This window comes from Paroedura picta, chromosome 1 (assembly GCF_049243985.1).
Source record: "Paroedura picta isolate Pp20150507F chromosome 1, Ppicta_v3.0, whole genome shotgun sequence".
Taxonomy (NCBI): Eukaryota; Metazoa; Chordata; class Lepidosauria; order Squamata; family Gekkonidae; genus Paroedura; species Paroedura picta.
The window spans coordinates 163,474,469-163,498,529 of NC_135369.1; the positions used below are offsets into that span (position 1 = coordinate 163,474,469).

Genomic DNA, 24,061 nt, shown 5'->3' on the forward strand with positions numbered 1-24,061 from the left:
GAATCATAGAATCATAGAGTTGGAAGGGACCTCCTGGGTCATCTAGTCCAACCCCCTGCACTATGCAGGACACTCCCAACTCATCCGCTGTAACCTGCCACCCCCTTGAACCATCACAGAATCAGCCTCTCCGTCAAATGGCTATCCAGCCTCTGTTTAAAAATTTCCAAAGATGGAGAACCCACCACCTCCCAAGGAAGCCTGTTCCTCTGAGAACTTCTTCCAGATGTTTAGATGGAATTTCTTTTGCATTAATTTCATCCCATTGGTTCTGGTCCATCCCTCCAGGGCAAGAGAGAAGGACTCTGCTCCCTCCTCTACATGGCAGTCTTTTAAATACTTGAAGGTGGTTATCAGATCCCCTCTGAGTCGTCTCCTCTCCAAGCTAAACAGACCAAGGTCCCCCAACCTTTCTTCATACATCTTGGTCTCCAAACTACTGCCTCTGTAGCAATAGTGTAAAGCTGAGAAGCGAATGGGGTGAAAGCACATTGTGCAAAAATGTAAAGGCATCAGGTGAATCAAACAGTTCCCACCGGTCAGAGCATGCCATTTGATTGTTTGTTTGTTTTTAAGAGTTCAGAAGCCGTCAGTCCTCATCCAGCGCTCGTTCCAATACCTTGTTCCAGCCTCCAGAGAATACTGGTTCTGCAGTAGCTGTCACCAGTGAACCAGTTCTAGCAGCAGCACATCCAGGTGTGCAAGCAGGGACGCACCAGATGGGTAAGTAAGTCTCACTGTGACATTCTGTGCCTATCTTCTTCCTGCTTAGGGAACTATCACGAGGCTGGGCAGATTATAGGCAAAGCTCAATGATGTTGGAAGGCCAGAATCTACCAGGATGTCAAGGATGCACAGGGTTCCTGCTTCAGTTTTCTCTATTAGACTCAGAAACATGAAAAATAGGGCCAGGAAAGTAATGTGGGACAATGGCAATGGGACCAGACAGACTGTGGCTTTCCAGATGTCCACGAACTACAATTACCTTGAGCCTCTTCCAGCTCCGTGACATCTGGAGAGCTCCAGTTTGGGCATCCCAGACATAGCTCATGATGGCACAGAATTAGCCAGTTATTTGGGCAGTGGCTGCAATTTTGAATATGTAAAGTGTGAAATGGTTTGCTTTCAGTGGCGATATTAGTACTATTCTTTAGCACAGAGCTCAGCAAGCTAAATAGAATTTGCTGTGCTGGATTATTGAAAACTGTGGACTGGATACAGCACAAGGACTGTAGGGCTTTCTGACTTCTTCGCCTGCCTGCCTGTCTGTCTGCAGCTCTTTCCAGCTCCATTTTCAACTCCAGTGTGGAGTAATCAGCTGGTGAGTTCTGCAGAGACAGGTGGGAAGGGAGCACCCCCTTCCCAGTTCTCCTGGCAGCTCCCTGACCCATGTCCAGGCAGGTCTTGTGACTTGGGAATGAATTTTTCTGGAGTTAGAAAGAGCTGTTGGGCGGTGGGGAAAGATCCACAACCGTCAGCTGCTTCTGCTGCCAGATCACTGTATCCAAACCTACATATGAATACTTGTAAGTAAATCCCACTAGGTTCAGTGGGACTTGCTCCCAAGTATGTGTGCCTGGAACAGCTTTTTAAAATGTTTTGACCATGGAGGAGCCCCTGAAATATTTTTCAGTCTCCAGGGAACCCTGGAACCTGGCCGGAATCTGGCCCTGGTTGGGAATCCTTGGCCTAGAACAATACAAATAACATATTGATTATTAGAGTGTATTTTTAAAAAATAAATGCAGTCACTAAAGTAGCAGACTAAGATATAGAGTCATTATTATGGAAAAGAAGATACATACATGCTACAGTTTACAGGATATAAAAACTGGTGCAATGCTATTGCCTAGAACAGCTTTTCTCAACTTTTTTTGCCATTAAGAAATCCCTGAAATATTCTTCAGGCTTTGAGAAACCCTAGAAGAGGAGCAATCGTGCTGAATATGGTTGGGAAGCAGAGCTGTGGACATGCCCACCTGCGGCCCCTCCCCAGCCCCTTGCTTCCAGGACCATCAACATGACCATATATGGTCATATCATCCAATAAATGTTTTACAAACTTAAAACAAAAATTAACTCCCGCCCATTCAGGAAATGCTTCCAGGACCATCAAGAAACCCCAGATTTTTACAAAACCATGGTTGAGAAAGCCTGGCCTAGATTAATATATAAATTCTTCCAGAATTCACCGACATTGTACTGTTAAATATTACAATACAGCATGGGTGCCAGTGAATTCTGAAACTAGAACACCATGGACCCTGAGTCATCTTAAAAGGTTTATTTATTTATAAATGATTTATTTATAAAAGGTTTATAAATATGTCGCAATGCAAGCTCCCTTTTGGAGATACATGCATGCTGTTAACAGGGCCATCCTAGAAGTTAGACCCTTCTAGGGCCATGTAGTCCAAGCATGTAACCTCTTAGGATGGGATTGTAACATGATTAGTCTTCCAAAAGATGCAACATAATTCCAGGCATCATTGCACTGTAGCTGAGTCAATTAAAAAGCTGCTGCACAATGCATTGGTGCTCATAGTACCATCCATATATACATGCTGGGCTGAAGGACGTATCACTGTAAATGTGTACTTAGAAGTATAAGCCTCTCAACAAAAGCCAGCTTGTTCTTTCAACAAACCGAAGATTTCCAGCTGGGAACAAAAAAGCAATGAGTGTTGCTTCTTGTTCTTGTTCCATTAATATATGTGCCCTGTTATAATTTGAATATTATTTGATTAAGCCGTTGGACAGATTCTTTTTTCCCCTCTTGTTGTGTTTTTGGGATCGTTCACTTTCTTCTCGCAGCATGTTCTGTATTGTGAGTGTTCAACGTTTATATTTCCGGCTTCCTTTCCTATTCATTCCCACAGCCTCAGACCACCTCCCGTCAACAGTATGTTACCCAGTTTACAATGGCAAAGAGTCTCCCCAGCAGCATTCAGTGAAGAACAATATATCATCAGTGACAAGACCATCAGTCTTAGGTAACTTTTTCTGAACTGACAGTAATATGTACACACATGTCTGGGCGGGAACCTAAATATGCAAAAAAAAAAGGAGGGGGAGGGAATGAAAAAGAATGAAATGCAACTATTTATTACAAAGTGTGCATAATTCCAGAAGTTCCAGAAGAACATCTACTTCTGTTTCATTGACTATGCTAAAGCCTTTGATTGTGTGGAGCACTACAAATTGTGGCAAGTTCTTAAAGAGATGGGAATACCAGAGCATCTTATTTCTCTCTTGAGAAACTTATATGCAAGTCAAGAAGCAACAGTGAGAACAGTGAGAACATGGAATCACTGATTGGTTCAAAATTGAGAAAGGAGTTCGGCAAGGCTGTATACTGTCACCTTGCCTATTTAACTTCTATGCAGAGCACATCATGAGAAAGGCGGGATTAGAGGAGTAACAAATTGGGATCAAGATTGCAGGGAGAAATATTAACAACCTCAGATATGCAGATGATACCACTCTAATGGCAGAAAGTGAAGAGGAACTAAAGAGCCTGTTGATGCGGGTGAAGGAGGAGAGTGCAAAAGTTGGCTTGAAACTCAACATTAAGAAAACGAAGATCATGGCATCCGGCCCTCTCAATTCCTGGCAGATAGATGGGGAAGAAATGTAGGCAGTGACAGATTTTATTTTCCTGGGCTCCAAGATCACTGCAGATGGGGACTGCAGCAAAGAAATTAAAAGACGCTTGCTCCTGGGGAGGAAAGCTATGGCAAATCTAGACAGCATCCTAAAAAGCAGAGACATCACCCTGCCAACAAAAGTGTGTTTAGTCAAGGCTATGGTATTCCCAGTTGCAATGTATGGCTGCGAAAATTAGACCATAAGGAAGGCCGAGCGTCAAAGAATTGAGGCTTTTGAACTCTGGAGATGGAGAAGACTCTTGCGAGTCCATTGGACTGCAAGGCGAACAAACCAGTCAGTCCTAGAGGAGATCAGCCCTGACTGCTCCTTAGAAGGCCAGATCCTGAAGATGAAACTCAAATACTTTGGCCACCTCATGAGGAGGAAGGACTCCCTGGAGAAGAGCCTAATGCTGGGAGCTATTGAGGGCAAAATAAGAAGGGGATGACAGAGAATGAGGTGGCTGGATGGAGTCACTGAAGCAGGTAGTGCAAACTTAAATGGACTCTGGGGAATGGTAGAGGACAGGAAGGCCTGGAGGATCATTGTCCATGGGGTCGCGATCGGTTGGACACGACTTCGCACCTAACAACAACAAGTGCATAATTAGGATTATATCCATAATGCACTCTCCTTTTTGATCTTTGACTTGCACATGAACACACACTAGGAATTAAACTCTGACCTAGGACAAAATGGTGTTTTTACTCTGCTCTGATTCAGCCTCACTTGGAGGACTGTGTTCAGTTTTGGGCACCACAGCTGAAGAGGAATGTAGACAAACTTGAGTGTGTCCAGAGGAGAGCAACAAAGATGGTGAGGGGTTTGGAGACCAAGATGTATGAGGAAAGGTTGGGGGAGCTTGGTCTGTTTAGCCTAGAGAGGAGACAACTGAGAGGGGATCTGATAACGTTCTTCAAGTATTTAAAAGGGTTCCATGTAGAGGAGGGAGCAGAGTCCTTCTGTCTTGCCCCAGAGGGACGGACCAGAACCAATGGGATGAAATTAATTCAAAAGAAATTCCATTGAAACATTCAGAAGAAGTTCCTGACAGGTAGAGTGGTTTATCAGTGGAACAAGCTTCCTCGGGAGATGGTGGGTTCTCCATATTTGGAGATTTTTAAACAGAGGCTGGATAGCCATCTGATGGAGAGGCTGATTCTATGAAGGTTCAAGGAGGTGGCAGGTTACAATGGATGAGTGATAGTATTGTTGGGAGTGACCTGCATAGTGCAGGGGGTTGGACTAGATGACCCATGAGGTCCCTTCCAACTCTATGACTCTATGATTCTACATTCCTTAGCTACCATGGTTGATGAATGGGGACTCCTTGGTTTATGATAATTATTTAACATCTGTTATGTGGGGCGACAGTTTTGTGATTCCCATGAAACCAGCCTGGCCTTAAAAATATATTTTATGTCAAAGTAGTGATAGTTCTTGTGTGTGTTTATATAATTGCATCCACTGAAGAAGACCCTCAGGGTCGAAATGGGTTGGGTCTTTTGATGTAACATGTGTAACTATGAATGTGATTCTTTGGATCTGGATGTGCAACTTCATCTTGGTTGCTGTAAACTTGGATTCGAGTTTTTAATGATTTCTTTGTGTGTCAATTTTAATCCTAACGATTCATACTTTATAATAAATAGTTGTAAATTTTATTCTATTTTTTTCACTTGCTTAACCTTCGGGTCCCTGGTTTTCAGGTTGGATATTTCTTTCCCTTTTGTTTTTTCCTCACTCATGTCTGGGGCTTCACCTGGCTTGGGCCTAACCCCCTCACCCTCTACCCCCCACCCTGGCTGCATGTGTGTTGATTCGCATATATATAAGTTGCAGATGAAGGTAGGGAATCAGCTGTAGCCCCCTGCAGAAGCCGAAATGCCTTCCCACTTTGGGATCTTTAGAGCCAAACGTTTGTCATTCTGTTGGGGGTTAGTCTACTCATGCTCCGTAATTGTGACGAGCAGCTCTTGCGACTGGTGCCTCCATCCCAGTGAGAAGGAAGCTACTTGACCAAAATAGTAATCAGTTCATAGAATCATGGCCTGAACAAATTAATGACTGGTCGGCTTTTATTTCCTATTATGAGATACAGTAAACTTTATTAAAAGATTCAAAGACTCCAACATAGTTATTTGTGTGACAGTTTAAATGAAAGTAGCTTAGATTTGTCCATCATATTGAAACAGTCCAGGGCTGAATCTGCATGGAGCTTTTATTCCAATCCCAGGTCGGTTCAGTCCCTGCCATCTACAATGAATGCGATTTCCATTTTGATTTGGGGCGATTTAAATTTTCCCTCTGCAACAAGCATGATTGATCCGGAGTGACCCTACCTTTCTCCTGCGATACCCTGGAGTGGCTATAACCCTCGATATTTGAAAAATCACCATCAGTAAGCATGCAGCGGTCTGCTTTCCCTGAAACAACTTGCTGCTGAGCCTCCAATGTTGTAGAAAATCCGTGATTGGCCAGTTCAAAGGCCTCCTCGTTCCTTGGTTGCAAGGCTTCCTTTAAAGGGGAAGCCCTAATATCTCTCAGCAGAGATTTGCTTCTTGGATTAATTCCTCTTCCTCTGCTGTCTCTAATCCTCTCCCCCCACTTCAAGAAAAGAAAGAGGTTCCTGCTGCGCTTACACCCCCCCCCAGCTTCCCTAATCATGTGCAGAACATTTTTCTGTTTCAGTTGGGGCGGGGGGCAGGGAATAGAGGAAGACCTGAGTTCAAATCAATCTGAATTCAGCAGGATCCACAACAGAATAAACGAAGTAAGTACAGAATCAGCCCAGGAGAAAAATACACCCAACTGCCCCTGTAATGCCAGCAATATCGCCAGAGTGGCTGGCTTCTGACTGCTGTTAACCCCCTGGTAACTTCCTCTGGAGGTGAAAGACCAATCTGGTTATAATACATAATTCGCCCCTTAATTGTATTCTGACATCAGTCCTCTGAGGGAAGGTGACAGCCCTAAGGTCACCCAGCCAGCTGGCCGAGTGGGTATTTGAATGCCCTCCTTTCAGGTCACTAATCCCTGTACTATACCAGCTCGCACATAAGGATAAAATTGAAAGGGTACAGAGGAGAGCGACGAAGATGATCTGGGGCCAAGGGACCAAGCCCTATGAAGATAGGTTGAGGGACTTGGGAATGTTCAGCCTGGAGAAAAGGAGGTTGAGAGGGAACATGATAGCCCTCTTTAAGTATTTGAAAGGTTGTCACTTGGAGGAGGGCAGGATGCTGTTTCCGTTGGCTGTGGAGGAGAGGACACGTAGTAATGGGTTTAAACTTCAAGTACAACGATATAGGCTAGATATCAGGAAAATTTTTTTCACAATCAGAGTAGTTCAGCAGTGGAATAGGCTGCCTAAGGAGGTGGTGAGCTCCCCCTCACTGGCAGTCTTCAAGCAAAGGTTGGATACACACTTTTCTTGGATGCTTTAGGATGCTTAGGGCTGATCCTGCATTGAGCAGGGGGTTGGACTAGATGGCCTGTATGGCCCCTTCCAACTCTATGATTCTATGATTCTATGTCAGCCTCCAGGTGTGCCCTGGGGATCTCCTGGAATTACGGCTCATCTCTAGACTACAGAGATCAGTTTCCCAGGAGAAAAGAGATGCTGTGGAGGGCAGACTCTATGGCATTGTACCTGGCTCTGGCAATCCTACCTACTCACACAAGCTACTAAGTTAACGTTGAAGACCAGTGGAATGGTTCTGGATCAGACTATTTATTTAACAGCTGTATTTTCTAGTTCGCCAGACGTCAGTAAATCTGTAACATCTGAAGAGCATAACAAGAACATTTCATGTCCTGGGCCTGCTAGAACAGAATCTAGCATTCTGAGGATGTTGCAGAGAAGAACCACTCTTCTCATGCTGTACTTGTTCTTTGTACAGAGAACACAGCGCTAGGAATCAAAGTTCCCTGCTCATAGTACAAGTACAGGACAAGAAGCTCCTCGCCGTCTTTCCCAGGCATCCGCTGGGGGTAGTAGCTTTTCGTTTCAGTGTTTGTTCAACCAAGGGCAAACTTTGCTGTGTGCACAGAGCCAAATGCTTGCTCATTGGCCAATGGATACACCTGTTTTCTCACCCTTGCATAGAAGCCGCTGAATTAGTGGAAATGTCCAAGGGGCGGCGTGGTTAGCAACATTAATTTTTATCAATTGAGAGCCATTCCTGCTGGAGGAAGAATGAATGAATGAATGGGCCATGTGCAGTGGGGGCATACTGCCATCTTGTGTTAGAATTGAAAAATATACTAAATGTTCTCTGTAATATCTGCTTGAGACCGACATGGCTACTCAATCGACTCCATAATCTCAGTTTCTCTACTCCCCCACCCCACATCATTTCATTACAAGAAATTACAGGCTCTAGCTCGGTTAGTTGGGAGAAGGAAGGAGAAAATAGCAGTGCTTTAAATTCACTGGGTGCTGCTCCTAACAAAGGGGTACATTACCAATAAGCAAAAATAGAGAGAAAAGAAATGCAATTTGAATAGTAGAAAAGAGCAAGCACCCTAGAGACTAACAGAATTTGTGGTGTGGTATGAGCTTTCATGAGTCCCAGCTCACTTCTTCAGAAAGTCCCTTCCCTGCAACAAATTTTGTTAGTCTTTAAGGTGATGCTGGACTCTTGCTGCAGACTAACACTGATATCGATCTTGATCTATTTCCATGGAAGATGGTTTAAATACAAACCCACAGACCCCCTAACCACCTTTTGTCCACAAATAAAACTAAAAATGCAAGTAGAGTTTATTCCACAAAGAGGGACAGGAAGTCAGTGTTGGAACCACATATTTGGGTAAAAACTCCACACAATTTAAAGTTGGAACTACAGAAGTCAAAGTCGCCCCTCTCGAATTCTCAAGTCTCTCACACTCCGTTTTCTCTCAGTTTGTCTGGCTCTCTAAGGTGCTGCTGTGGATGCCTCCTTCTCCTCAGATGGGTTTCATCTCTTTTTCTTTTCGAAATCTCCACTTTCCCTCAGAAATCTTTTTAAATCCCTCAGCCACCTCCTACAAACTCCCCTTCAATGGCAATATATTTTGTTATCTACATTACTTGTTATATTTATTGATTATTTATATATGTATTATTTATATTCGTATTATCATTCTTCTTTTTCTCTATCTCTTATTTCTTTTACTCTTGGAATAAGCCTGTCATTTAGGCCGAGAAGGTGTTTGTGCCAATAATTATTTCTTTTAATCAATGTTACCTAGGAACTTTAACAAATTCAGGGCCTCCTAAAAAACGCCACAAAGGATGGTCACCAGAGTCTCCATCATCTAATGAGGCCTGGCATTTGCAACCCAATCCACAGATCACCAACAGAAACAAAAATGGTAAGTGAGGATTATTTTTGAGTAGGTACTGAGCTGCTGGTGTTAGGGAAAACAGCCAACAGAACCATAGTCCTGATGCCAAGGTAGTATCTGCATTAGACCACTGAAATATGCTCAAGATGGGGGTTCAGAAATGTCCATTGGTTTGCAATGGGACTGCAAAGGACTACTCTGCCGTGCTGGAATAATAATTTCAAGCCACTGCTACTTCAAGCTCCATTAGCCCCCAACTTGTTTTCAGCCTCAAGTTCAGGTTGCAGGGTCTTATCTGGCTCAGGGCTGGAATATCTAAAGGATCACCTCTCCTCCTGCCAGCCTGCCCGGTTTCTACAGAATGGTACATGGTGTTGTGTTTTCCTGTGGGAATTAGCCTTAGATGAAATTGAGTTGGGTGGGGCCCATAGGAGGACTTTTTTGGTCACTCCTGCCATGGTCATTTCAGGACCAAATTAATTGCTTTCCCCCATTTCTAGCAGGCCTTTAAGCTGCATGTTGTTTTAATTCCCCTGTTCTTTTAACCTTTATATTAATTTTATACGATCGTTGTTTTACATTTGCGTTTACTTGTGAAGCACTTTGAGGACCTTTGGGTAGAAAGACAGTTGGAAGAGATTACAAATTAATAAACAAGTCCTGATGATGCCTACGCTAAAGACTTTGGCCTTTCTGGTCATGTGAAGTTTGAAAGCAGAAACAAATTGATGTGATCTCCCTCTATCCTTCCCAGAGCCAACATGTTTTAAAGTTCATAGTTTTTTTTTTCTTAACTTCTTTGTTGTAATTTAGTTCCAGCTAAATAATCTGCATTGATTCCTAGAGGGAGGAGGAGGAGGAGGACTTTCCTGCTTACCTCATGGCACCATGGTAGGACCTGTGTCATCTTCTGTGGTGACCTCTGGAGAACCAGTTTCCGTTCCTGATAACCTACTGAAAATATATAAAGCAAAGCCAGTCCTATTTAAAGGTAATGCATAATGATTCAAACAGGCACTTTGAAGTAGTATTATTTTTTGACTAATTGATTGATAGATTATATTTGTAGAACCGCCCCTCTCAGCAGAGCTGTCTCGGGGTGGTGTGCAACAGTATAAAACCAGTGATACAATCAACAATAACATTAAATTACTTAAAACTATCACAGAACAGCAGTTGGCATCCTTCCATTCCCAAGTCCGATCTCTCTGGGGTGTACTGGGGGTGGGGAGGGGGGTCCTAGGTGTTCTTTATAGCCTGGCCTCAACCAAATGCATGGCAGAAGAGCTCCTTTTTGCAAGCCTTGAGGAACTCATTATATTCTGTTTACTCCTGTTGAACACGTGTAATCCAATACATTTGTGCTTTGTTTCACAGGGCATGGAAACTTCCCTTACCTTTGCGGTAACCTCAATGATGTCATAGTGAGCCCCCTTTTGTACACGTGTTACAAGAATTCACAGTCTCTCTCTCGGGCTTATGAGCAATACGGAGCCTCAACCATCCAGCCGATTTCAGATGAAATGCAGCTCTTGCTAACGGTCTATTACCTTGTTCAGTTGGGTGAGTTGTTCAACTTTGACTCCCATTGCATTAAAGAGAAATCTATTTAAATTGCAAATGACCAATGGAAAAAAAGAAACTTTAAGCCACAGTGGGTGCTGTAGAAGCTTTTCTTTGACATTGTTAGCGTAAATGAAGCACAAAATAAGCCATTATCTCAAAAAACGTGGAAGAAATAGTTGCAATGTATTTAAATATCTAAGACAAATGGGAAGTTGGAAGAAACTTGCATGGAGGGTGCATCCCAGACCCACTTTTGCCTTCTTCCGCCTCCCCCCTTCTCTAACAATCTTCTACCCCCTCTTTCTCCTGCTATCCTCTGGCAATATTCCCCTCTCTTCCCCCTCCCCTTCTCTGTCAATTTTTGCTGTGTCTTCCTTTCCCCTCCACTTCCCTGACAATATTATTAATTAATTTATTTATTTTTACCTTTGTACTCCATTCTTCACTAGAGGTCCAGGGTGGCTTACAGAGTATAAAGTATGCAACATTAACAAACAGGCATTAAAACGCTAACATTCAAAATTAAATTTAAAATCAAACCTGTCTATTCTTCAGGCCCCCTCCTCTTTATTGGAGTTAGATGGTTGCAGAACTGAGAGGGGGGCATATACGTTTGTACAGAACTTGCTTGGAGCGGGCTTTCAGTTTTAATTTTTGTGCTGATTTCTTCCCCACCACACCTATTGGTGCTTGCCAGAATGTGGTCACAGTGCCTATGTAGGTTCAGTCTTGGACATAAGTAGTCTCGGTTCTGAACATCTGATCATGCAATGGGGATTACATGCATACGAGTTCATGTGAGGATGTGCCATGTTCGCTTTCTAGCAATTGTGAATAGGTAGGTAGTCACATTGTAAGTAAGGGGCAAACAACTCTCCTCCTGGAATGTGTCTGTCTTGGGGAACGATGTGAGGAACAAATCCGGAAGCTCATTCGTCACACTTGTGGCCAGAGCAGAATCAGTGTCGTAAAGGTGCAGAAGAGAACAATTAAATAATTCATGACTGTGACCAAGTTCACAGACTGGTTTCAGAATCCCCAGCATTTAAAATTGTGTGAACTCTGTCTGGTGGAAATTGACCCCCATTTAGCTCCAGAGGGCGTGAACTTTTTGTGATGCAATGTGTAAAACCAATCCAGTCATACTGTGCTAGAAGTGACCAGAATATTGGTTGAGAATAAAGCTTGAGTCTAGGTACACCTTTAAGACCAACATAGTTTTATTTGCGGTATTTTGTGTGCATTTGATCAGCTATAGTCAAATGGACTTCTGCAACCACTGCATATTGGCTAGTTGCCAGGAAGGGCTAATAGAGTCAAGGTGCATAAATAACTGGGCAATAAACATAACTATGTTTGTATTAAAGCAGTTAGAGCCAGCTTGGTGTAGTGGTTAGGAGTGCGGACTTCTGACCTGGCGAGCTGGGTTTGATTCCCTGCTCCTCCCCCACATGCAGCCAGCTGGGTGACCTTGAGCTCGCCACAGCACTGATAAAGCTGTTCTAACTCAGCAGCAGCAGCTCTCTCAGCCTCACCTCCCTCACAGGGTGTCTGTTGTGGGGAGAGGAAAGGGAAGGTGACTGTAAGCCGCTTTGAGACTTCTTCTGGTAGAGAAAAGTGGCATATAAGAACCAACTCTTCTTCTGCTTCTATATCTGTATCTAAAGATGTGTGCATGTGGATGAAAGCTTATACCATGAATAAAACATGGTTGGTCTTAAGGGTGCCCCTGGGCTCAAACTTTGTTCAGTTCCTTGAGACCAACACAGCTACTTTCCTGAATTTCTCCTAATATTTGTTGTCATGCTTCTGACAGCACAAAATAGGCTGCTATCACTATACGATTAATTAAGAGCAAGAGAGACCTTTCATTCAAATGGGTAGCTGTGTTGGTCTGAAGTAGCACTTCAGTTTAAGACCAACAAAGATTTATTCAGGGTGTGAGCTTTCGAGTGCTTGCTCACGTCTTGAATAAATCTTTGTAGAGACCTTTCTCTACAGGCTAAAATATACAATAAAACATATCAATGAACTAAAAACAATGATAAGAATAACTCAGACAAAGCAGCGATGCCAGGCCTTCAATAACTTAGATCTACGAGACATGACAGTTTATGAAATGACAAAGAACTCAGCAACCTGCTTAGTAATTTCTGGGAACCTATCCAGTATCAAAAAGCTGATAATCGTGTCTGCAATATTAATAGTAGGTATAATTGCTTTTGGTGCCATTCTTAGTTTTTGATGCCGTTTTTAGTTTTTGATGCCATTTTTTGTTTTCGATGCTATCTTTCTGTAGCTTCAGACCAGGTTCCTTTGATTGAGGACCTGGAACAGATCTTCATGCGTTCGTGGAGAGAGTCGCATCTGTCCGAAATCCGTCAGTATCAACAAGCCATCCCGCAGGCTTTTCCTCAGGTTCCCGGCCCGATAGCGCCAGTGACAACCGCTCAGCTCCCCTGGCTAGCCGGGCTGGCAGCCAGCTCCTGTAATGACAGCGTCCACATCATCGAGTGCAGCTACTCTTTAGCTGAGGGGCTCTCGGAAATGTTCAAGATGCTCATTGAGGGAAACTTGGTGAAGACCAATTACGTCGTGATCATATGCGCTTGTCGAAACAGAGCCATCGATTCTTGCATTGCAGTCACAGGTGAGCAGCTGAGGGACAAGCGATGGAGCATTCAACAATATTAGAGGTTTGTGGCTGTCAGCCCCATGTAGGTTTAAGTGTTAGCTAATGCAGATTTGCATCATTGTGTGCACAGCACATTTCTTCAGACACAATGAAACGAGAATTACAAGTCCAGATATTTAGCCATGAATTAGAGCACAGCATAATGAAGATGTTTAATAGCTACAAAGGCCTTACAGGATTAACCATCTACATGTATAAGGTTATCATTTGTTTGGGTTCAACTCTGGGGGGGAAACATAGTAAAGGAAATAAAAATATCAATATTACTCCCTTTGTTTATCAAGAATGATGGTAATGAATATGCTGGATTTTCTTCACGGGATTCTAAAGGTTACAAAACCTGTAAAGATGTATGCTAACAATATTATTATTGATTCAAATGGGTAGCCGTGTTGATCTGAAGTAGCACAATAAAATCAGAGTCCAGTAGCACCTTTAAGACCAACAAAGATTTATTCAAGGCGTGAGCCATGTAGGGAGTTCTTAGTCTGAGGAAGAGTGCTTGCACTTGAAAGCTCACACTTTGAATAAATCTTTGTTGGTCTTAAAGGTGCTACTGGACTCTGATTTTATTATAATATTACTATTGATTATTTTAATGAAAAAGCTGCATCTCCAATGAATTACTTGAGGTGGCTAACAGCTTAATATAAAATAAAAATTTAAATTCAGTTTTGAACAACCAAATCAAAATGAAACGAAAAGAAATCCAGCATTCAATAAACCCAAAGTACCCAGGGACAGAAGCAACATATGAATGTAGGCCAAATCCTACATAAAACATGATGGACAATGGCATTCAATCACAAAAGAAATTTAAAATAACCTTAAAATAGCTAAAACTCCAGGTACGCTAGACCTGGTCCCTGCATGTCAACAGGTCGTGTGTCAGGAGAGCCTCTAGGGATTGGATATTCCAAAAAAATGGTGCCACCACTGAGAAAGCCCTGTCCCCAGTTGCCACCCTTCTTACCTCCATGGGAAATGGCACAGAGCAAGAGACAAGGATCTGTATGGAGAAAGTGTTAATCTTGATTTCCACTGTTTACCCCACACAATGGTATAATGTGCTTGACTGCATGATAAATCTGCCTATGAAGTTTATAACAGAACTTTGGTCTAAAGTCCATACTGTCAGGGATATCACAATACAGCCACATTACTTGGACAGTAGAGTTTGGCTAAGGTAAACTATGGAGCAGAAGAGGCAAGGCAGTCCATCAAAGCCAACAGCTAAAGATACTTCTAAAGTTTAATACTCAGCATTGCTTTTAATGTGAACATTGTTCAAAAAAAGTATCTTACTATAATCTAAACATACACCTCAGTCCTGTGAGGTAGGTTAGGTTTGTTATTTCCATATTGCAGAGGGTGTGCGGAAATGAAGAATGATGTGATTGGGCCCACTTACAACAGTGCTTTTTCTGAGCAGAGCTACACACACGAGAGCCAGTATGGTATAGTGGTTAAAGTGGTGGCCTCTAAGCTGGAGAACTGGGTTTGATTGCCCACTCCTCCACAAGCAGCCAGCCGGGTGACCTTGGGTCAGTCACAGTTCTCCCAAAACTTCTCTCAGTCTCACCTACCTCACAGGGTATCTGTTGTGGGGAGAAGAAGGGCTGGTGATTGTAAGGCACATTGAGACTCCTTTGGGTAGTAAAAAGCCAGGTACAGAAAACCAGTTCTTCTATTTTACGTCCGTGGATTTAGAAGCGTGTAATTCTGCTGAGTACAGTAGTAGAAGAAGGAAAGTTGGTTTTTATACCCAACTTTTCACTACCCAAAGGAGTCTCAAAGTGGCTTACAATCGCCTTCCCTTTCCTCTCCCCACAACAGACACGCTGTAAGGCAAGTGAGTCTGAGAGAGCCCAGATATTACTGCTCAGTCAGAACAACACTATCAGGGTTGTGAGGAGTCCAGGGTAACCTAGCTGGCTGCATGAGGAGAAGTGGGGAATCAAACTCGGCTCGTCAGATTAGTACTATTTAGTGAATTTGTGATAGAAGTTTGACCCAGGAATATCTCCGTTTGTGATTTTGTTTTTTCTCAGCAACTGTTCTGCACCGCCTCATGGATTTAATTGAATTTAACAGTTGCTTCTTGAGAAGTACTGAATTCACACATCATTGGATATTGCTCTGTCCTTCTGCAATAGAAGTCATCCACATTGCAAAATCTGGTAGCAAATATAGTTTAACAGCTGTTGCTATGTGAATACAATCATATGACACAATTCACTTGGTGTCAACAGAGAACTGATTTTCTGAGTCGATTTTCAGGAGGGAATTAAATGCCTGACATAATGTCGCAGGAGAAAAGCGGAGAATGGAGCCATCCTGCAAACTAGTCATGTAGCAAAATTAGACTGCAGCTCCCAAGATGTTTCTTTCTTTTTCCTAGTTTGTTTTGAATTGGGTACCTGGTGAGGATGTGTACAATTTATGGCATTTGATCCAAGTGATAGTGAGAAATGGACTAATCAATGGCTTCCATTTTAATTGCACATCAAGCATTTATATCAATAATGGCTCCTTTGCCTCCTTGCTATGTCTCTTAGGGAAATATCAAGCAAGAATCCTATCTGAGAGCATGCTCACTCCAACAGAATACCAGAAGGAAGTTAGTTATGAACTAGTGACCGGGAAAGTAGATGCTCTGGGAGCCTTCTTCAGTACTCTCTGCCCAGGTAAATCTACACGGAGACTGCTGTTTTAAAGACTTTCTAAAAATACAGAGATTCTGATTATTTCTAAGCTAGCTGTTTGATGAGATTTAGTGTGCTGAGACAGAAATTCTGCAGTTCTGGTCTAGGCTTCTAGGGCAGTGGTCCCCAACCCCCGGGCCGGGGACCAGTACTGATCCGTGGATCAGTCGGTACTGGGCCACGGCTCCTTCTCATCCTCCTCCCCGGCTGCTGCCTTGGGGGCTGCCCTGCCACTCTGCCGCTGGCTCACCTTTGGTGTTCTCCAGTGGCCACCATGGCTGGGGCTCCTCCTCATTGTGGCACTGCGCAGCTGCTGCTGGCAGGGCCCCCCAGCGGGTGGTGGGAAGTCAGGGGCACCAGTGGGAAAGCAAGTGGAGCAGGGGCGGTGGCGATGTCCCTCGGCAAAAGACACCCCCCCCCCCGGGCCTCAGTGAAATTGTCAAGCTTTGACCATTCCCTGGTGATAAAAAGGTTGGGGACCACTGCTGTAGGGGACACTAGCAGACACTTTGATATTTAGAGAAAATGTATGGGTCCCATCGCAAAATGGCAGCTATAGGAGGCAGGGTCATTCACAAAATGACTACTGCGGGAGCAGTCATAAAATATTGAGGGGTTCTAAGCTAAGCAGTATCCTATGATAGGGGCTACTATTTCTGAATGGATCCTTTTTGCAGATTCAAAGGTGATGCCTATGGGGGACTTCTGAAACACCCCCTGATCCATTGTATTGTGAAAGGCCATGAATGGCTCTTTATTTCAGGGAAGAAGAAAGTGGGCACCAAGAAATACGTCAGCAGGCACCATGGGATCATTGTTCTAGACTATTCTGTTGCTTTATTTTGCAACAATGCAAATAGCAGCTTGACAACTACTGCTGTTGGTCACCCTTATTCCTGAGGCAGCAATCTCTGACAGACCATCCCACAAATCATTGTGTAGTAAGAAATCTCCACGGCACCTGTGGACCAACAAGGTTTCCAGAAAGGTGCAAAAACAAGTGCGTCCCCAGACAGGAGTCAGGACAAATCCCTCACCCTGCGTTGTCTGTTCCAAACAGTTCCAGTGGTTTCACAAGACGTTTACAGGACTTCATGTCCACTGTCTTTAATGATTTTGCATCCCTTGTAAGGAAGGGTTATTAAAAACTTTTTTTTAATTATGGCTGATGGAAGTATCCAAAGTTTTATGGTTTAATTATAATGATCATAATGGGGAGGTATAAAGAATCTGATTTTATGAATTTGAAATGACAGCTATTTTTCTTTTGGCCGACCAGATGGGGATGTTGATGTTTTGCTGGACAAATTTTGTCAAGAAAACCGAGGACGCATTTCATCATCGCTCCCTGCTTCAGTCAATAAACCATCAACGCTGGATGTAACTGGAACAGCTGGATGTGCAAGTAAGCTTTGTGTATGAGTAGCCAATGTTAACCTGTTCACAGTTGTAGCCTTGCTTCCCTCTGCAGAGTTTAAGGGCCTTGTAAGATGGTTCCTTGCCCTTCTATTGTTACTTGGCATATGTTACCATGCCTACAGCCAATTCTGCAGCCCAGACTGAAGATGACTAGGGGGTCCAATTCTACAGGCACCCAAACAGGGTGTCCCCATCTGACCTCCTGGTCCATTTTTTTTTAAAAACTGGGGTTTCTTTTAAGGAGAGATTCCCATGGCTATGCTGCAAATTTGGCGTTTGCAAAGGCAAAATTTCCCATTGACTTTAATGGCTGCAACTGAATTGTATCTGAATCACCGAATTGCAATTCGGATACGGCCGATACAAATTGTTTAAAGTGCAGGGATTAGTAATTCAGTTTGGATATGGCAACAAAGTACCCGAATCAGCATGGATTTGGGTACTTTTAGGGTTATCCGAATTGCCTACCCTAGTTGCCGTGAGTCAGCTGTGACTTGACGGCACTTTCCACTGTGTAGGGCAAAACTTTTACTTATTCCTGGAGTGTTTGAAATGCACTGTTTTCCAAGTTGAGCTGCCTTCATGCTTAACCTAAGGCAGCTGAACCTGAAACAACCATATTGAATTAGTTTGGGGCATATTTCAGTGTTCAGACTTAAGAAACACACTTCATAGAAGAGGTTTTCTAAATAGTCAAAAATAAGGTGAGCAGATCTGCTATAAATGGTGAAGTCAGCATCCTTCGATCGAATAGATCTCAGAATGTATCAGAAATGAAGTGTTGAGTCTTTCCCCCTTCTACTGGTTTTCCCACATACACTCCTTACAGCTGGGTTTTGTGTTTTTGCCTCTTGCTGCCTTCATTGAGTTCAGCTCTTATCTCCAAAAAGAAAATGCTTGATGCCTGGTTCCCCAGCAGGTTACCCTACAAGCCAGAATGCAGTGGTTCTCAACCTGGGGGTCAGGACCCCTTTGGGGGTCGAACGACCCTTTCACAGGGGTCGCAGCAAGGCAAGCAGCTTGGCCGGGGGGGGGCGCTATCCACACAACAGCCTTGCAGGGTAGATCGAGATAGAGCGTTCGTCTGTCTGACGAGCGAGCGAAAAGAGCGAGATCGGCATGGTGGGACAAGAGGCAGAGCTGAACTGAGAAACCCCAGTGGGGAAAAAAACAATTTATATATAACTAGAAATATAGCCCATTGCAGTTTGAAATGCAATGGGCGCTAGCAGTGAGAGTGGGTATGGGGGGGGGGACTACCTGCAGTCTTTCGGTGGGTCTTTCGGCGGCGGCGAGCGGCTGGCGAGCGGCTGCATGTGTTGCAGGTGTCCTGGGGTTTTGGCGGCGGTGGCCTGACGCGGAGTGGCTGGCGAGCGGCTGGCGAGCGGCTACCTGTCTTGCAGGAGTCCTGGGGTTGTGGCGGCGGCCGGGGGTTCCCTCAGGCGGCGGCCTGACGCGGCGAGAGGCGCTTCGCGCCTCTCGCCGTGTCAGGCCGCCGGGCTGTGAGCCCCGGGCAGCCGCGGTTCCGCACGACTGCCAGGGGCTCCCTCAGGCGTCAGGCCGGGAGCAATTCCTGGGGCTGGGAATCAGAGGGACCAATGGGCAGGCGCGCCTGCCCATTGGTCCCTCCGATTGTCTGTCATGAGGAAGGGTCCAATCTGGACCCTTCCTCATCCCAGACACATCCTGCCCCAGAACCCCTTACTGTTTTATTTAGTCCGTGGCGCCCATGGCGCCATGGGCGGTTTACAGATCATGAACAATGGATCTTCACGCCATTGGTCAGTTTCCGTTTAATTTCTGTGAAAGAACACTTGCCTAATCCTATGGTTGGGGGTCACCACAATATGAGGAACTGTATTAAAGGGTTGTGGCATTAGGAAGGTTGAGAACCACTTCCATAATGTTACATCAAAAGGACTGAAGCAGCCGGAGGTGCACCACACCACATGGTGCTTCAAAACTGCTGATGCAACTTTTCCCGTGATTTGTTCTATAAATAATGGAGAAGCAAAACTTGTAAATATCTAAATAATCACTGTTCAGCCCTTATACCCTATTTTTCCTTTCCTTCTAGGTTATAACTTTGAGCGGCATCGGATTCGTCCCTTCCAGCTCGCAGTAGCTCAGAAACTGCTGTCTCATGTTTGTTCCATTGCAGATTCGAGCACTCAAAACCTTGACTTGGGTTCCTTTGAGAAAGTTGATTTTCTGATATGTGTCCCTCCTTCGGAAGTGACCTATCAGCAAACGTTGTTCCACCTCTGGCATTCAGGTGCTTATTGCCACAAACGTGTACAAATTTACATCGGCCTCTGCTAGGTTTGGATGGGCTGACGTGAGTTGTATTCACCCTTTAGGTGTCCTATTAGAGCTTGGCTTGGAGAAGGAGCATCTAACAAAGCAGCGAGTGGAGCAATATGTCGTCAAACTTGACACCGAAGCCCAGACTAAATTTAAAACCTTTTTGCAGAATTCGATGCAGAATCCACACACGCTCTTTGTCCTGATCCATGATCATGCTCACTGGGACCTTGTCAGGTGAGAACGGTTTAACTTTTCGGTGTACGGTGTTAATCTCGGTTGTGGTGCAATACAGCTTTGTTGCATTGCGTAGGATGGTGGTTTTGCAGCTATTCTGAGCATATATTACGAGATAAGCTTGATTCCTTTCTGACATCTTCAGCATCACACCCGAAGCAAGTCCGTGTGCTTAAGCGTCCTATATGTGATCTTATAACTCAGGGGTTCCCAGTCAGGGTTCCGGGGAATCCTGCAATTATGTGAGACTGCCCCAGGGGTTAGGTGGCCTTTCCCAGAAGTTTGGATGGCCACTGACACTACACCTCACTGTAGCCCATTTCCCCTATTGCTCTACAGGCCGAGTCTCTTTCTCCACAATGGAAATGGTAAGTGATCAATTGATTAATTGGCCGGCTCCCGTGTCTTACTTCCATGCTCACTTCTCTGAAGGGGACTATCACCACTTCCGGGGTTTCCCAAAGCCTGAAAAAAAAAATTGAGGTGTTCCTCCATAGTCAAAAGGTTGGAAAAGTTTGATATAACCAAAAGACAGGAGAGCTCCCTTCCCGCTCCTCCCCACCCCAAACTCATAACGATCTGAGAGGAAACAGTGTTAATGTCAGTTTGAGCGGCTTCCTTAAAAATAACCAGAGCCGCTTAAGCAGAGTTAGACCCTTCTGTTGAAGTGAATGTTGAAGTTTGAGATTGCACTTCAAGGGAAGTGAATGGCGGGAATGAAGCACTGCTCCAGCTAAGGTGCTTGGTGACTCTGAATACAGTGGAAACTGAGATTGTTGTTGATTTGCATCTCTGCACTATAAAACACAATGAGCCTCTTGTGGCACAGAGTGGTAAGGCAGCAGACTTGCAGTCTGAAAGCTCTGCCCATGAGGCTGGGAGTTCAATCCCAGCAGCTGGCTCAAGGTTGACTCAGCCTTCCATCCTCCCGAGGTCGGTAAAATGAGTACCCAGCATGCTGGGGGGTAAACGGTCATGACTGGGGAAGGCACTGGCAAACCACCCCGTATTGAGTCTGCCATGAAAACGCTGGAGGGCGTCACCCCAAGGGTCAGACATGACCCGGTGCTTGCACAGGGGATACCTTTACCTTTACCTTACTATAAAACACATCTTAATATTTTAGTTTTAAATTAGAGCCGTTGGGAAACATATCTCATTTTAAAAAAGTAAAATTATGACTGAACTAGTTACTTTTAGAAGATTACTGATAACTGATGTGCTTTTTCTGAGTTCAGGAAGGTTGGGGAAAAAATGGATCCATGTCTTTCTGTTTTATGTGTATCTTTATGAGGCTAACCCTTGGAACCTGGGTTAGCCTCTCATTCTCATTGTCTCTCTCTCTTTTTTTAAGCAGCGCAGTTCACAGCCTTTATCCTCAGTCTGATCCAGCCGCAGGCCTCGTAGACAGGCTGCTTAACTGCAGAGAGGTGAAAGAGGCCCCGAATATTGTGACGCTTCATGTGACGTCCTTCCCCTATGCTCTGCAGACACAACACACTCGCATCAGCCCTTACAATGAGATCCACTGGCCATCATTATACAACAATGTAAGAGAAACATTTGAGGCTCAGTTTTCAGGCTCCACGTGAGCTTTTCTTTTATTGAGTTTGGCCATAGGTAAGATGTTATGTGGTATGACAGAACTAGAGCAGAATAAGAAGACTTGATCTCCAATTCATGGACTGCTTAATGCCTCCCTTTGACCGTTTATGCACTGGATGTTTCATGACGGGCTGTAGGCTGGATTTTTAATCGTGGCGGGTTGCCCCACTTCTTCCTGCACCCACATGGGGGAGCATTTGGCTTGGTGCACCTCATCCCCTCCTGATTTGTGCTCCTGCACAGGAGCTGGGGCAGTGAAGTTCCCAATGCATAAACGGTCTTTGACATCCCTTTTCTTCCGACTGACAGAGAATCCTTTGAGGATGTAGCTTAAAGTTTCTGAGTGAGGCATCCATCTGCTGACAAGCACAATGTAATATTTATTGAAACCAGCAGCTTTGCTTGAGCCAAGAACCTTAGTACTACAATTCCAAAGATGATGCTGAGGTATACTCTTAGGGTGCCTGTCATTATTAGCTGTTCGACGCGCTGACCACTCCCTTTAAATGTTTCCCCCAGCTTCACAGGCAGCTTTGCCTGCAAAGCTGGGGCGAGCGTTTAAAAGGAGAGCTGTGAAGCCAGGCTAAAGTAGTGTTCACGCTCCTGCATGTGTATTTGTTGAAACTGGTGAGCGGCTGAATGATTATCATGAAGCATCCTTTTCAATTGACACAGTCTCGTTTATTCTAGGGGGCTGACTTGTACCATGAAAACAAGAAGTACTACGGACTGTCTGAGTTTGTTGAATCCACTCTTTCTGGACACAGCCTCCCGTTGCTTCGCTACGACAGCTCTTTTGAAGCCATGGTCATGGCTTTGGGGAAAAGGTACCCTGTGGGGCACATGAGTTGATTGACATTCCAGAGACGGTCCAGCTCTGCAGAAAGGATGGTGTTCCATGAAATAGAACACTTGGGCCTTGTTACTAAATTTAATCTTTGCCTTTGTTCAAATATATTCTTTTTTTAAAAAAAGTATGAATATTTAACAACAGTAGGCCTTCCTGTTCTCTTCTTACTGGGCTATCGATGACCAAACGTATAGGCAGACTTGAAACATGAGCCCTTCTAGCACAATCTCTTATCTCCTTCCACCTCATCTATTTACTGTGAGTGGAACTGCACTATATAAATGATGACTTTTCTGCCTTCTCCCTCCTCATTTACCGCCTCCCAGATTGGGCTCCCAGTGGACCCTCAGGAACATCATGTGGGTCAAAGTAGGCACCTACCGTGTGAGGGTAGGATCATGGGAAATTTGCCCTCTCCATCTTTTGGAAGTGAGATCACAAGAGGAGAGAGAACTTTGGCTCCAAGCGGTGATGTTTGATATAGCCTGGATAAAAGTCAAGGTTGGCTCAGAGGCATTATTGGTTAATTATGATAATTCTTTCCTCCACTAGCCAAAAATACCAGCAAAAGTTTATCATCCTGAGGATTTGATTTGTGGAGGCGCTTTCCACCAGTCCCACATACCCCAATTATTTCCCCCCAAGCACACATTTTGTTGCTCTTCTTAACTTAGGCCTTCTGGATTTTCCTACCTCTCTCCCTCCCTCTCCCCCCCTCACACACACACACACACATAGAGTCACACATACATTTGTCTCCAGTTTAGCTGGTCTGGTTGGCCAGCACTCGCCACTAAATACCAGAAGACCCAACCTAAGAAATACATGCTGCTCTTCCATCAACCCCTTTCTGATAGCCAGTGTTCCTTCAGACAGATCCAGAGTTATCTTGGGCAAGGAATGGGGGCAGAGGGCAGGTCCTTCTCAATGAGTTTGCATTAGGACTTGAGGCAATCCGGTTCAGATCCCTACCCCCTAATCATCAAGCTTGGGCCACTCATGAATTCTCAGCCTAACTGCCTTGCTAGGTCGCTGGGAGAATAAAAGGGAGAAGAGGAAGAAGAGTTGGTTCTTATATGCCGCTTTTCTCTACCCAAAGGAGTCTCAAAGCGGCTTACAGTCGCCTTCCCTTTCCTCTCCCCACAACAGACACCCTGTGAGGTGGGTGAGGCTGAGAGAGCCCTGATATCCATGCTCGGTCAGAACAGCTTGATCAGTGTCGTGTCGAGCCCAAGGTCACCCAGCTGGCTGTATGTGGGGGAGGGCAGAACTGAACCCAGCTCGCCAGATTAGAAGTCTGCACTCCTAACCACTACACCAAACTGGGAACGATGTGTCCCACCCTGAGTCACTTGGAAAAAAGGCAGGATTAAAAAGGGAGTCAGTAAGATAATAAATGAGTAAATACATCCACATGATTTTGGCAGAGAGGGATCTGCAGCCTGAGACGCTCTGAGGTCATTATGCTGGTGGGAAACTAGACTCAGTTGCTAGGGATGGATATGCAGATAACACTGGTGGTGGTTTGCATTGTCCTGCTGGGGGAATACTAGTTTCTGCTGAAAACTAGGTAGAATCTTTATTTATTTATGGAAGGATGAATTTTTGAGTGCTGCAAAGGGATACCATGACAGTTCAGCCTTAGATAATTTAACAGGAAACATGGGTCAGTACTGAGGAGACATTTCATGGGAACCACAC

The 24,061-nt window shown here is 44.5% G+C and overlaps 1 protein-coding gene across 10 annotated transcripts in view; it reads left to right on the plus strand.

Annotated features, from left to right (window-relative positions):
- The window catches only part of GREB1 (growth regulating estrogen receptor binding 1), a 122,574-nt gene that overhangs the window by 67,041 nt on the left and 31,472 nt on the right, over window positions 1-24,061 (plus strand). For 8 of the 10 annotated variants that reach the window (XM_077310879.1, XM_077310887.1, XM_077310870.1 and 5 more), the window contains 12 exons: window positions 577-723; window positions 2,880-2,993; window positions 8,884-9,006; window positions 9,824-9,970; window positions 10,357-10,542; window positions 12,845-13,195; window positions 15,799-15,927; window positions 17,225-17,350; window positions 19,442-19,639; window positions 19,725-19,905; window positions 21,260-21,455; window positions 22,201-22,337. In XM_077310879.1, the coding sequence (XP_077166994.1) occupies window positions 577-723; window positions 2,880-2,993; window positions 8,884-9,006; window positions 9,824-9,970; window positions 10,357-10,542; window positions 12,845-13,195; window positions 15,799-15,927; window positions 17,225-17,350; window positions 19,442-19,639; window positions 19,725-19,905; window positions 21,260-21,455; window positions 22,201-22,337 (2,035 nt within the window). The remainder of the gene's footprint in view (window positions 1-576; window positions 724-2,879; window positions 2,994-8,883; window positions 9,007-9,823; window positions 9,971-10,356; window positions 10,543-12,844; window positions 13,196-15,798; window positions 15,928-17,224; window positions 17,351-19,441; window positions 19,640-19,724; window positions 19,906-21,259; window positions 21,456-22,200; window positions 22,338-24,061) is intronic. The other 2 variants (XM_077310845.1, XM_077310862.1) reach the window with 1 other exon arrangement.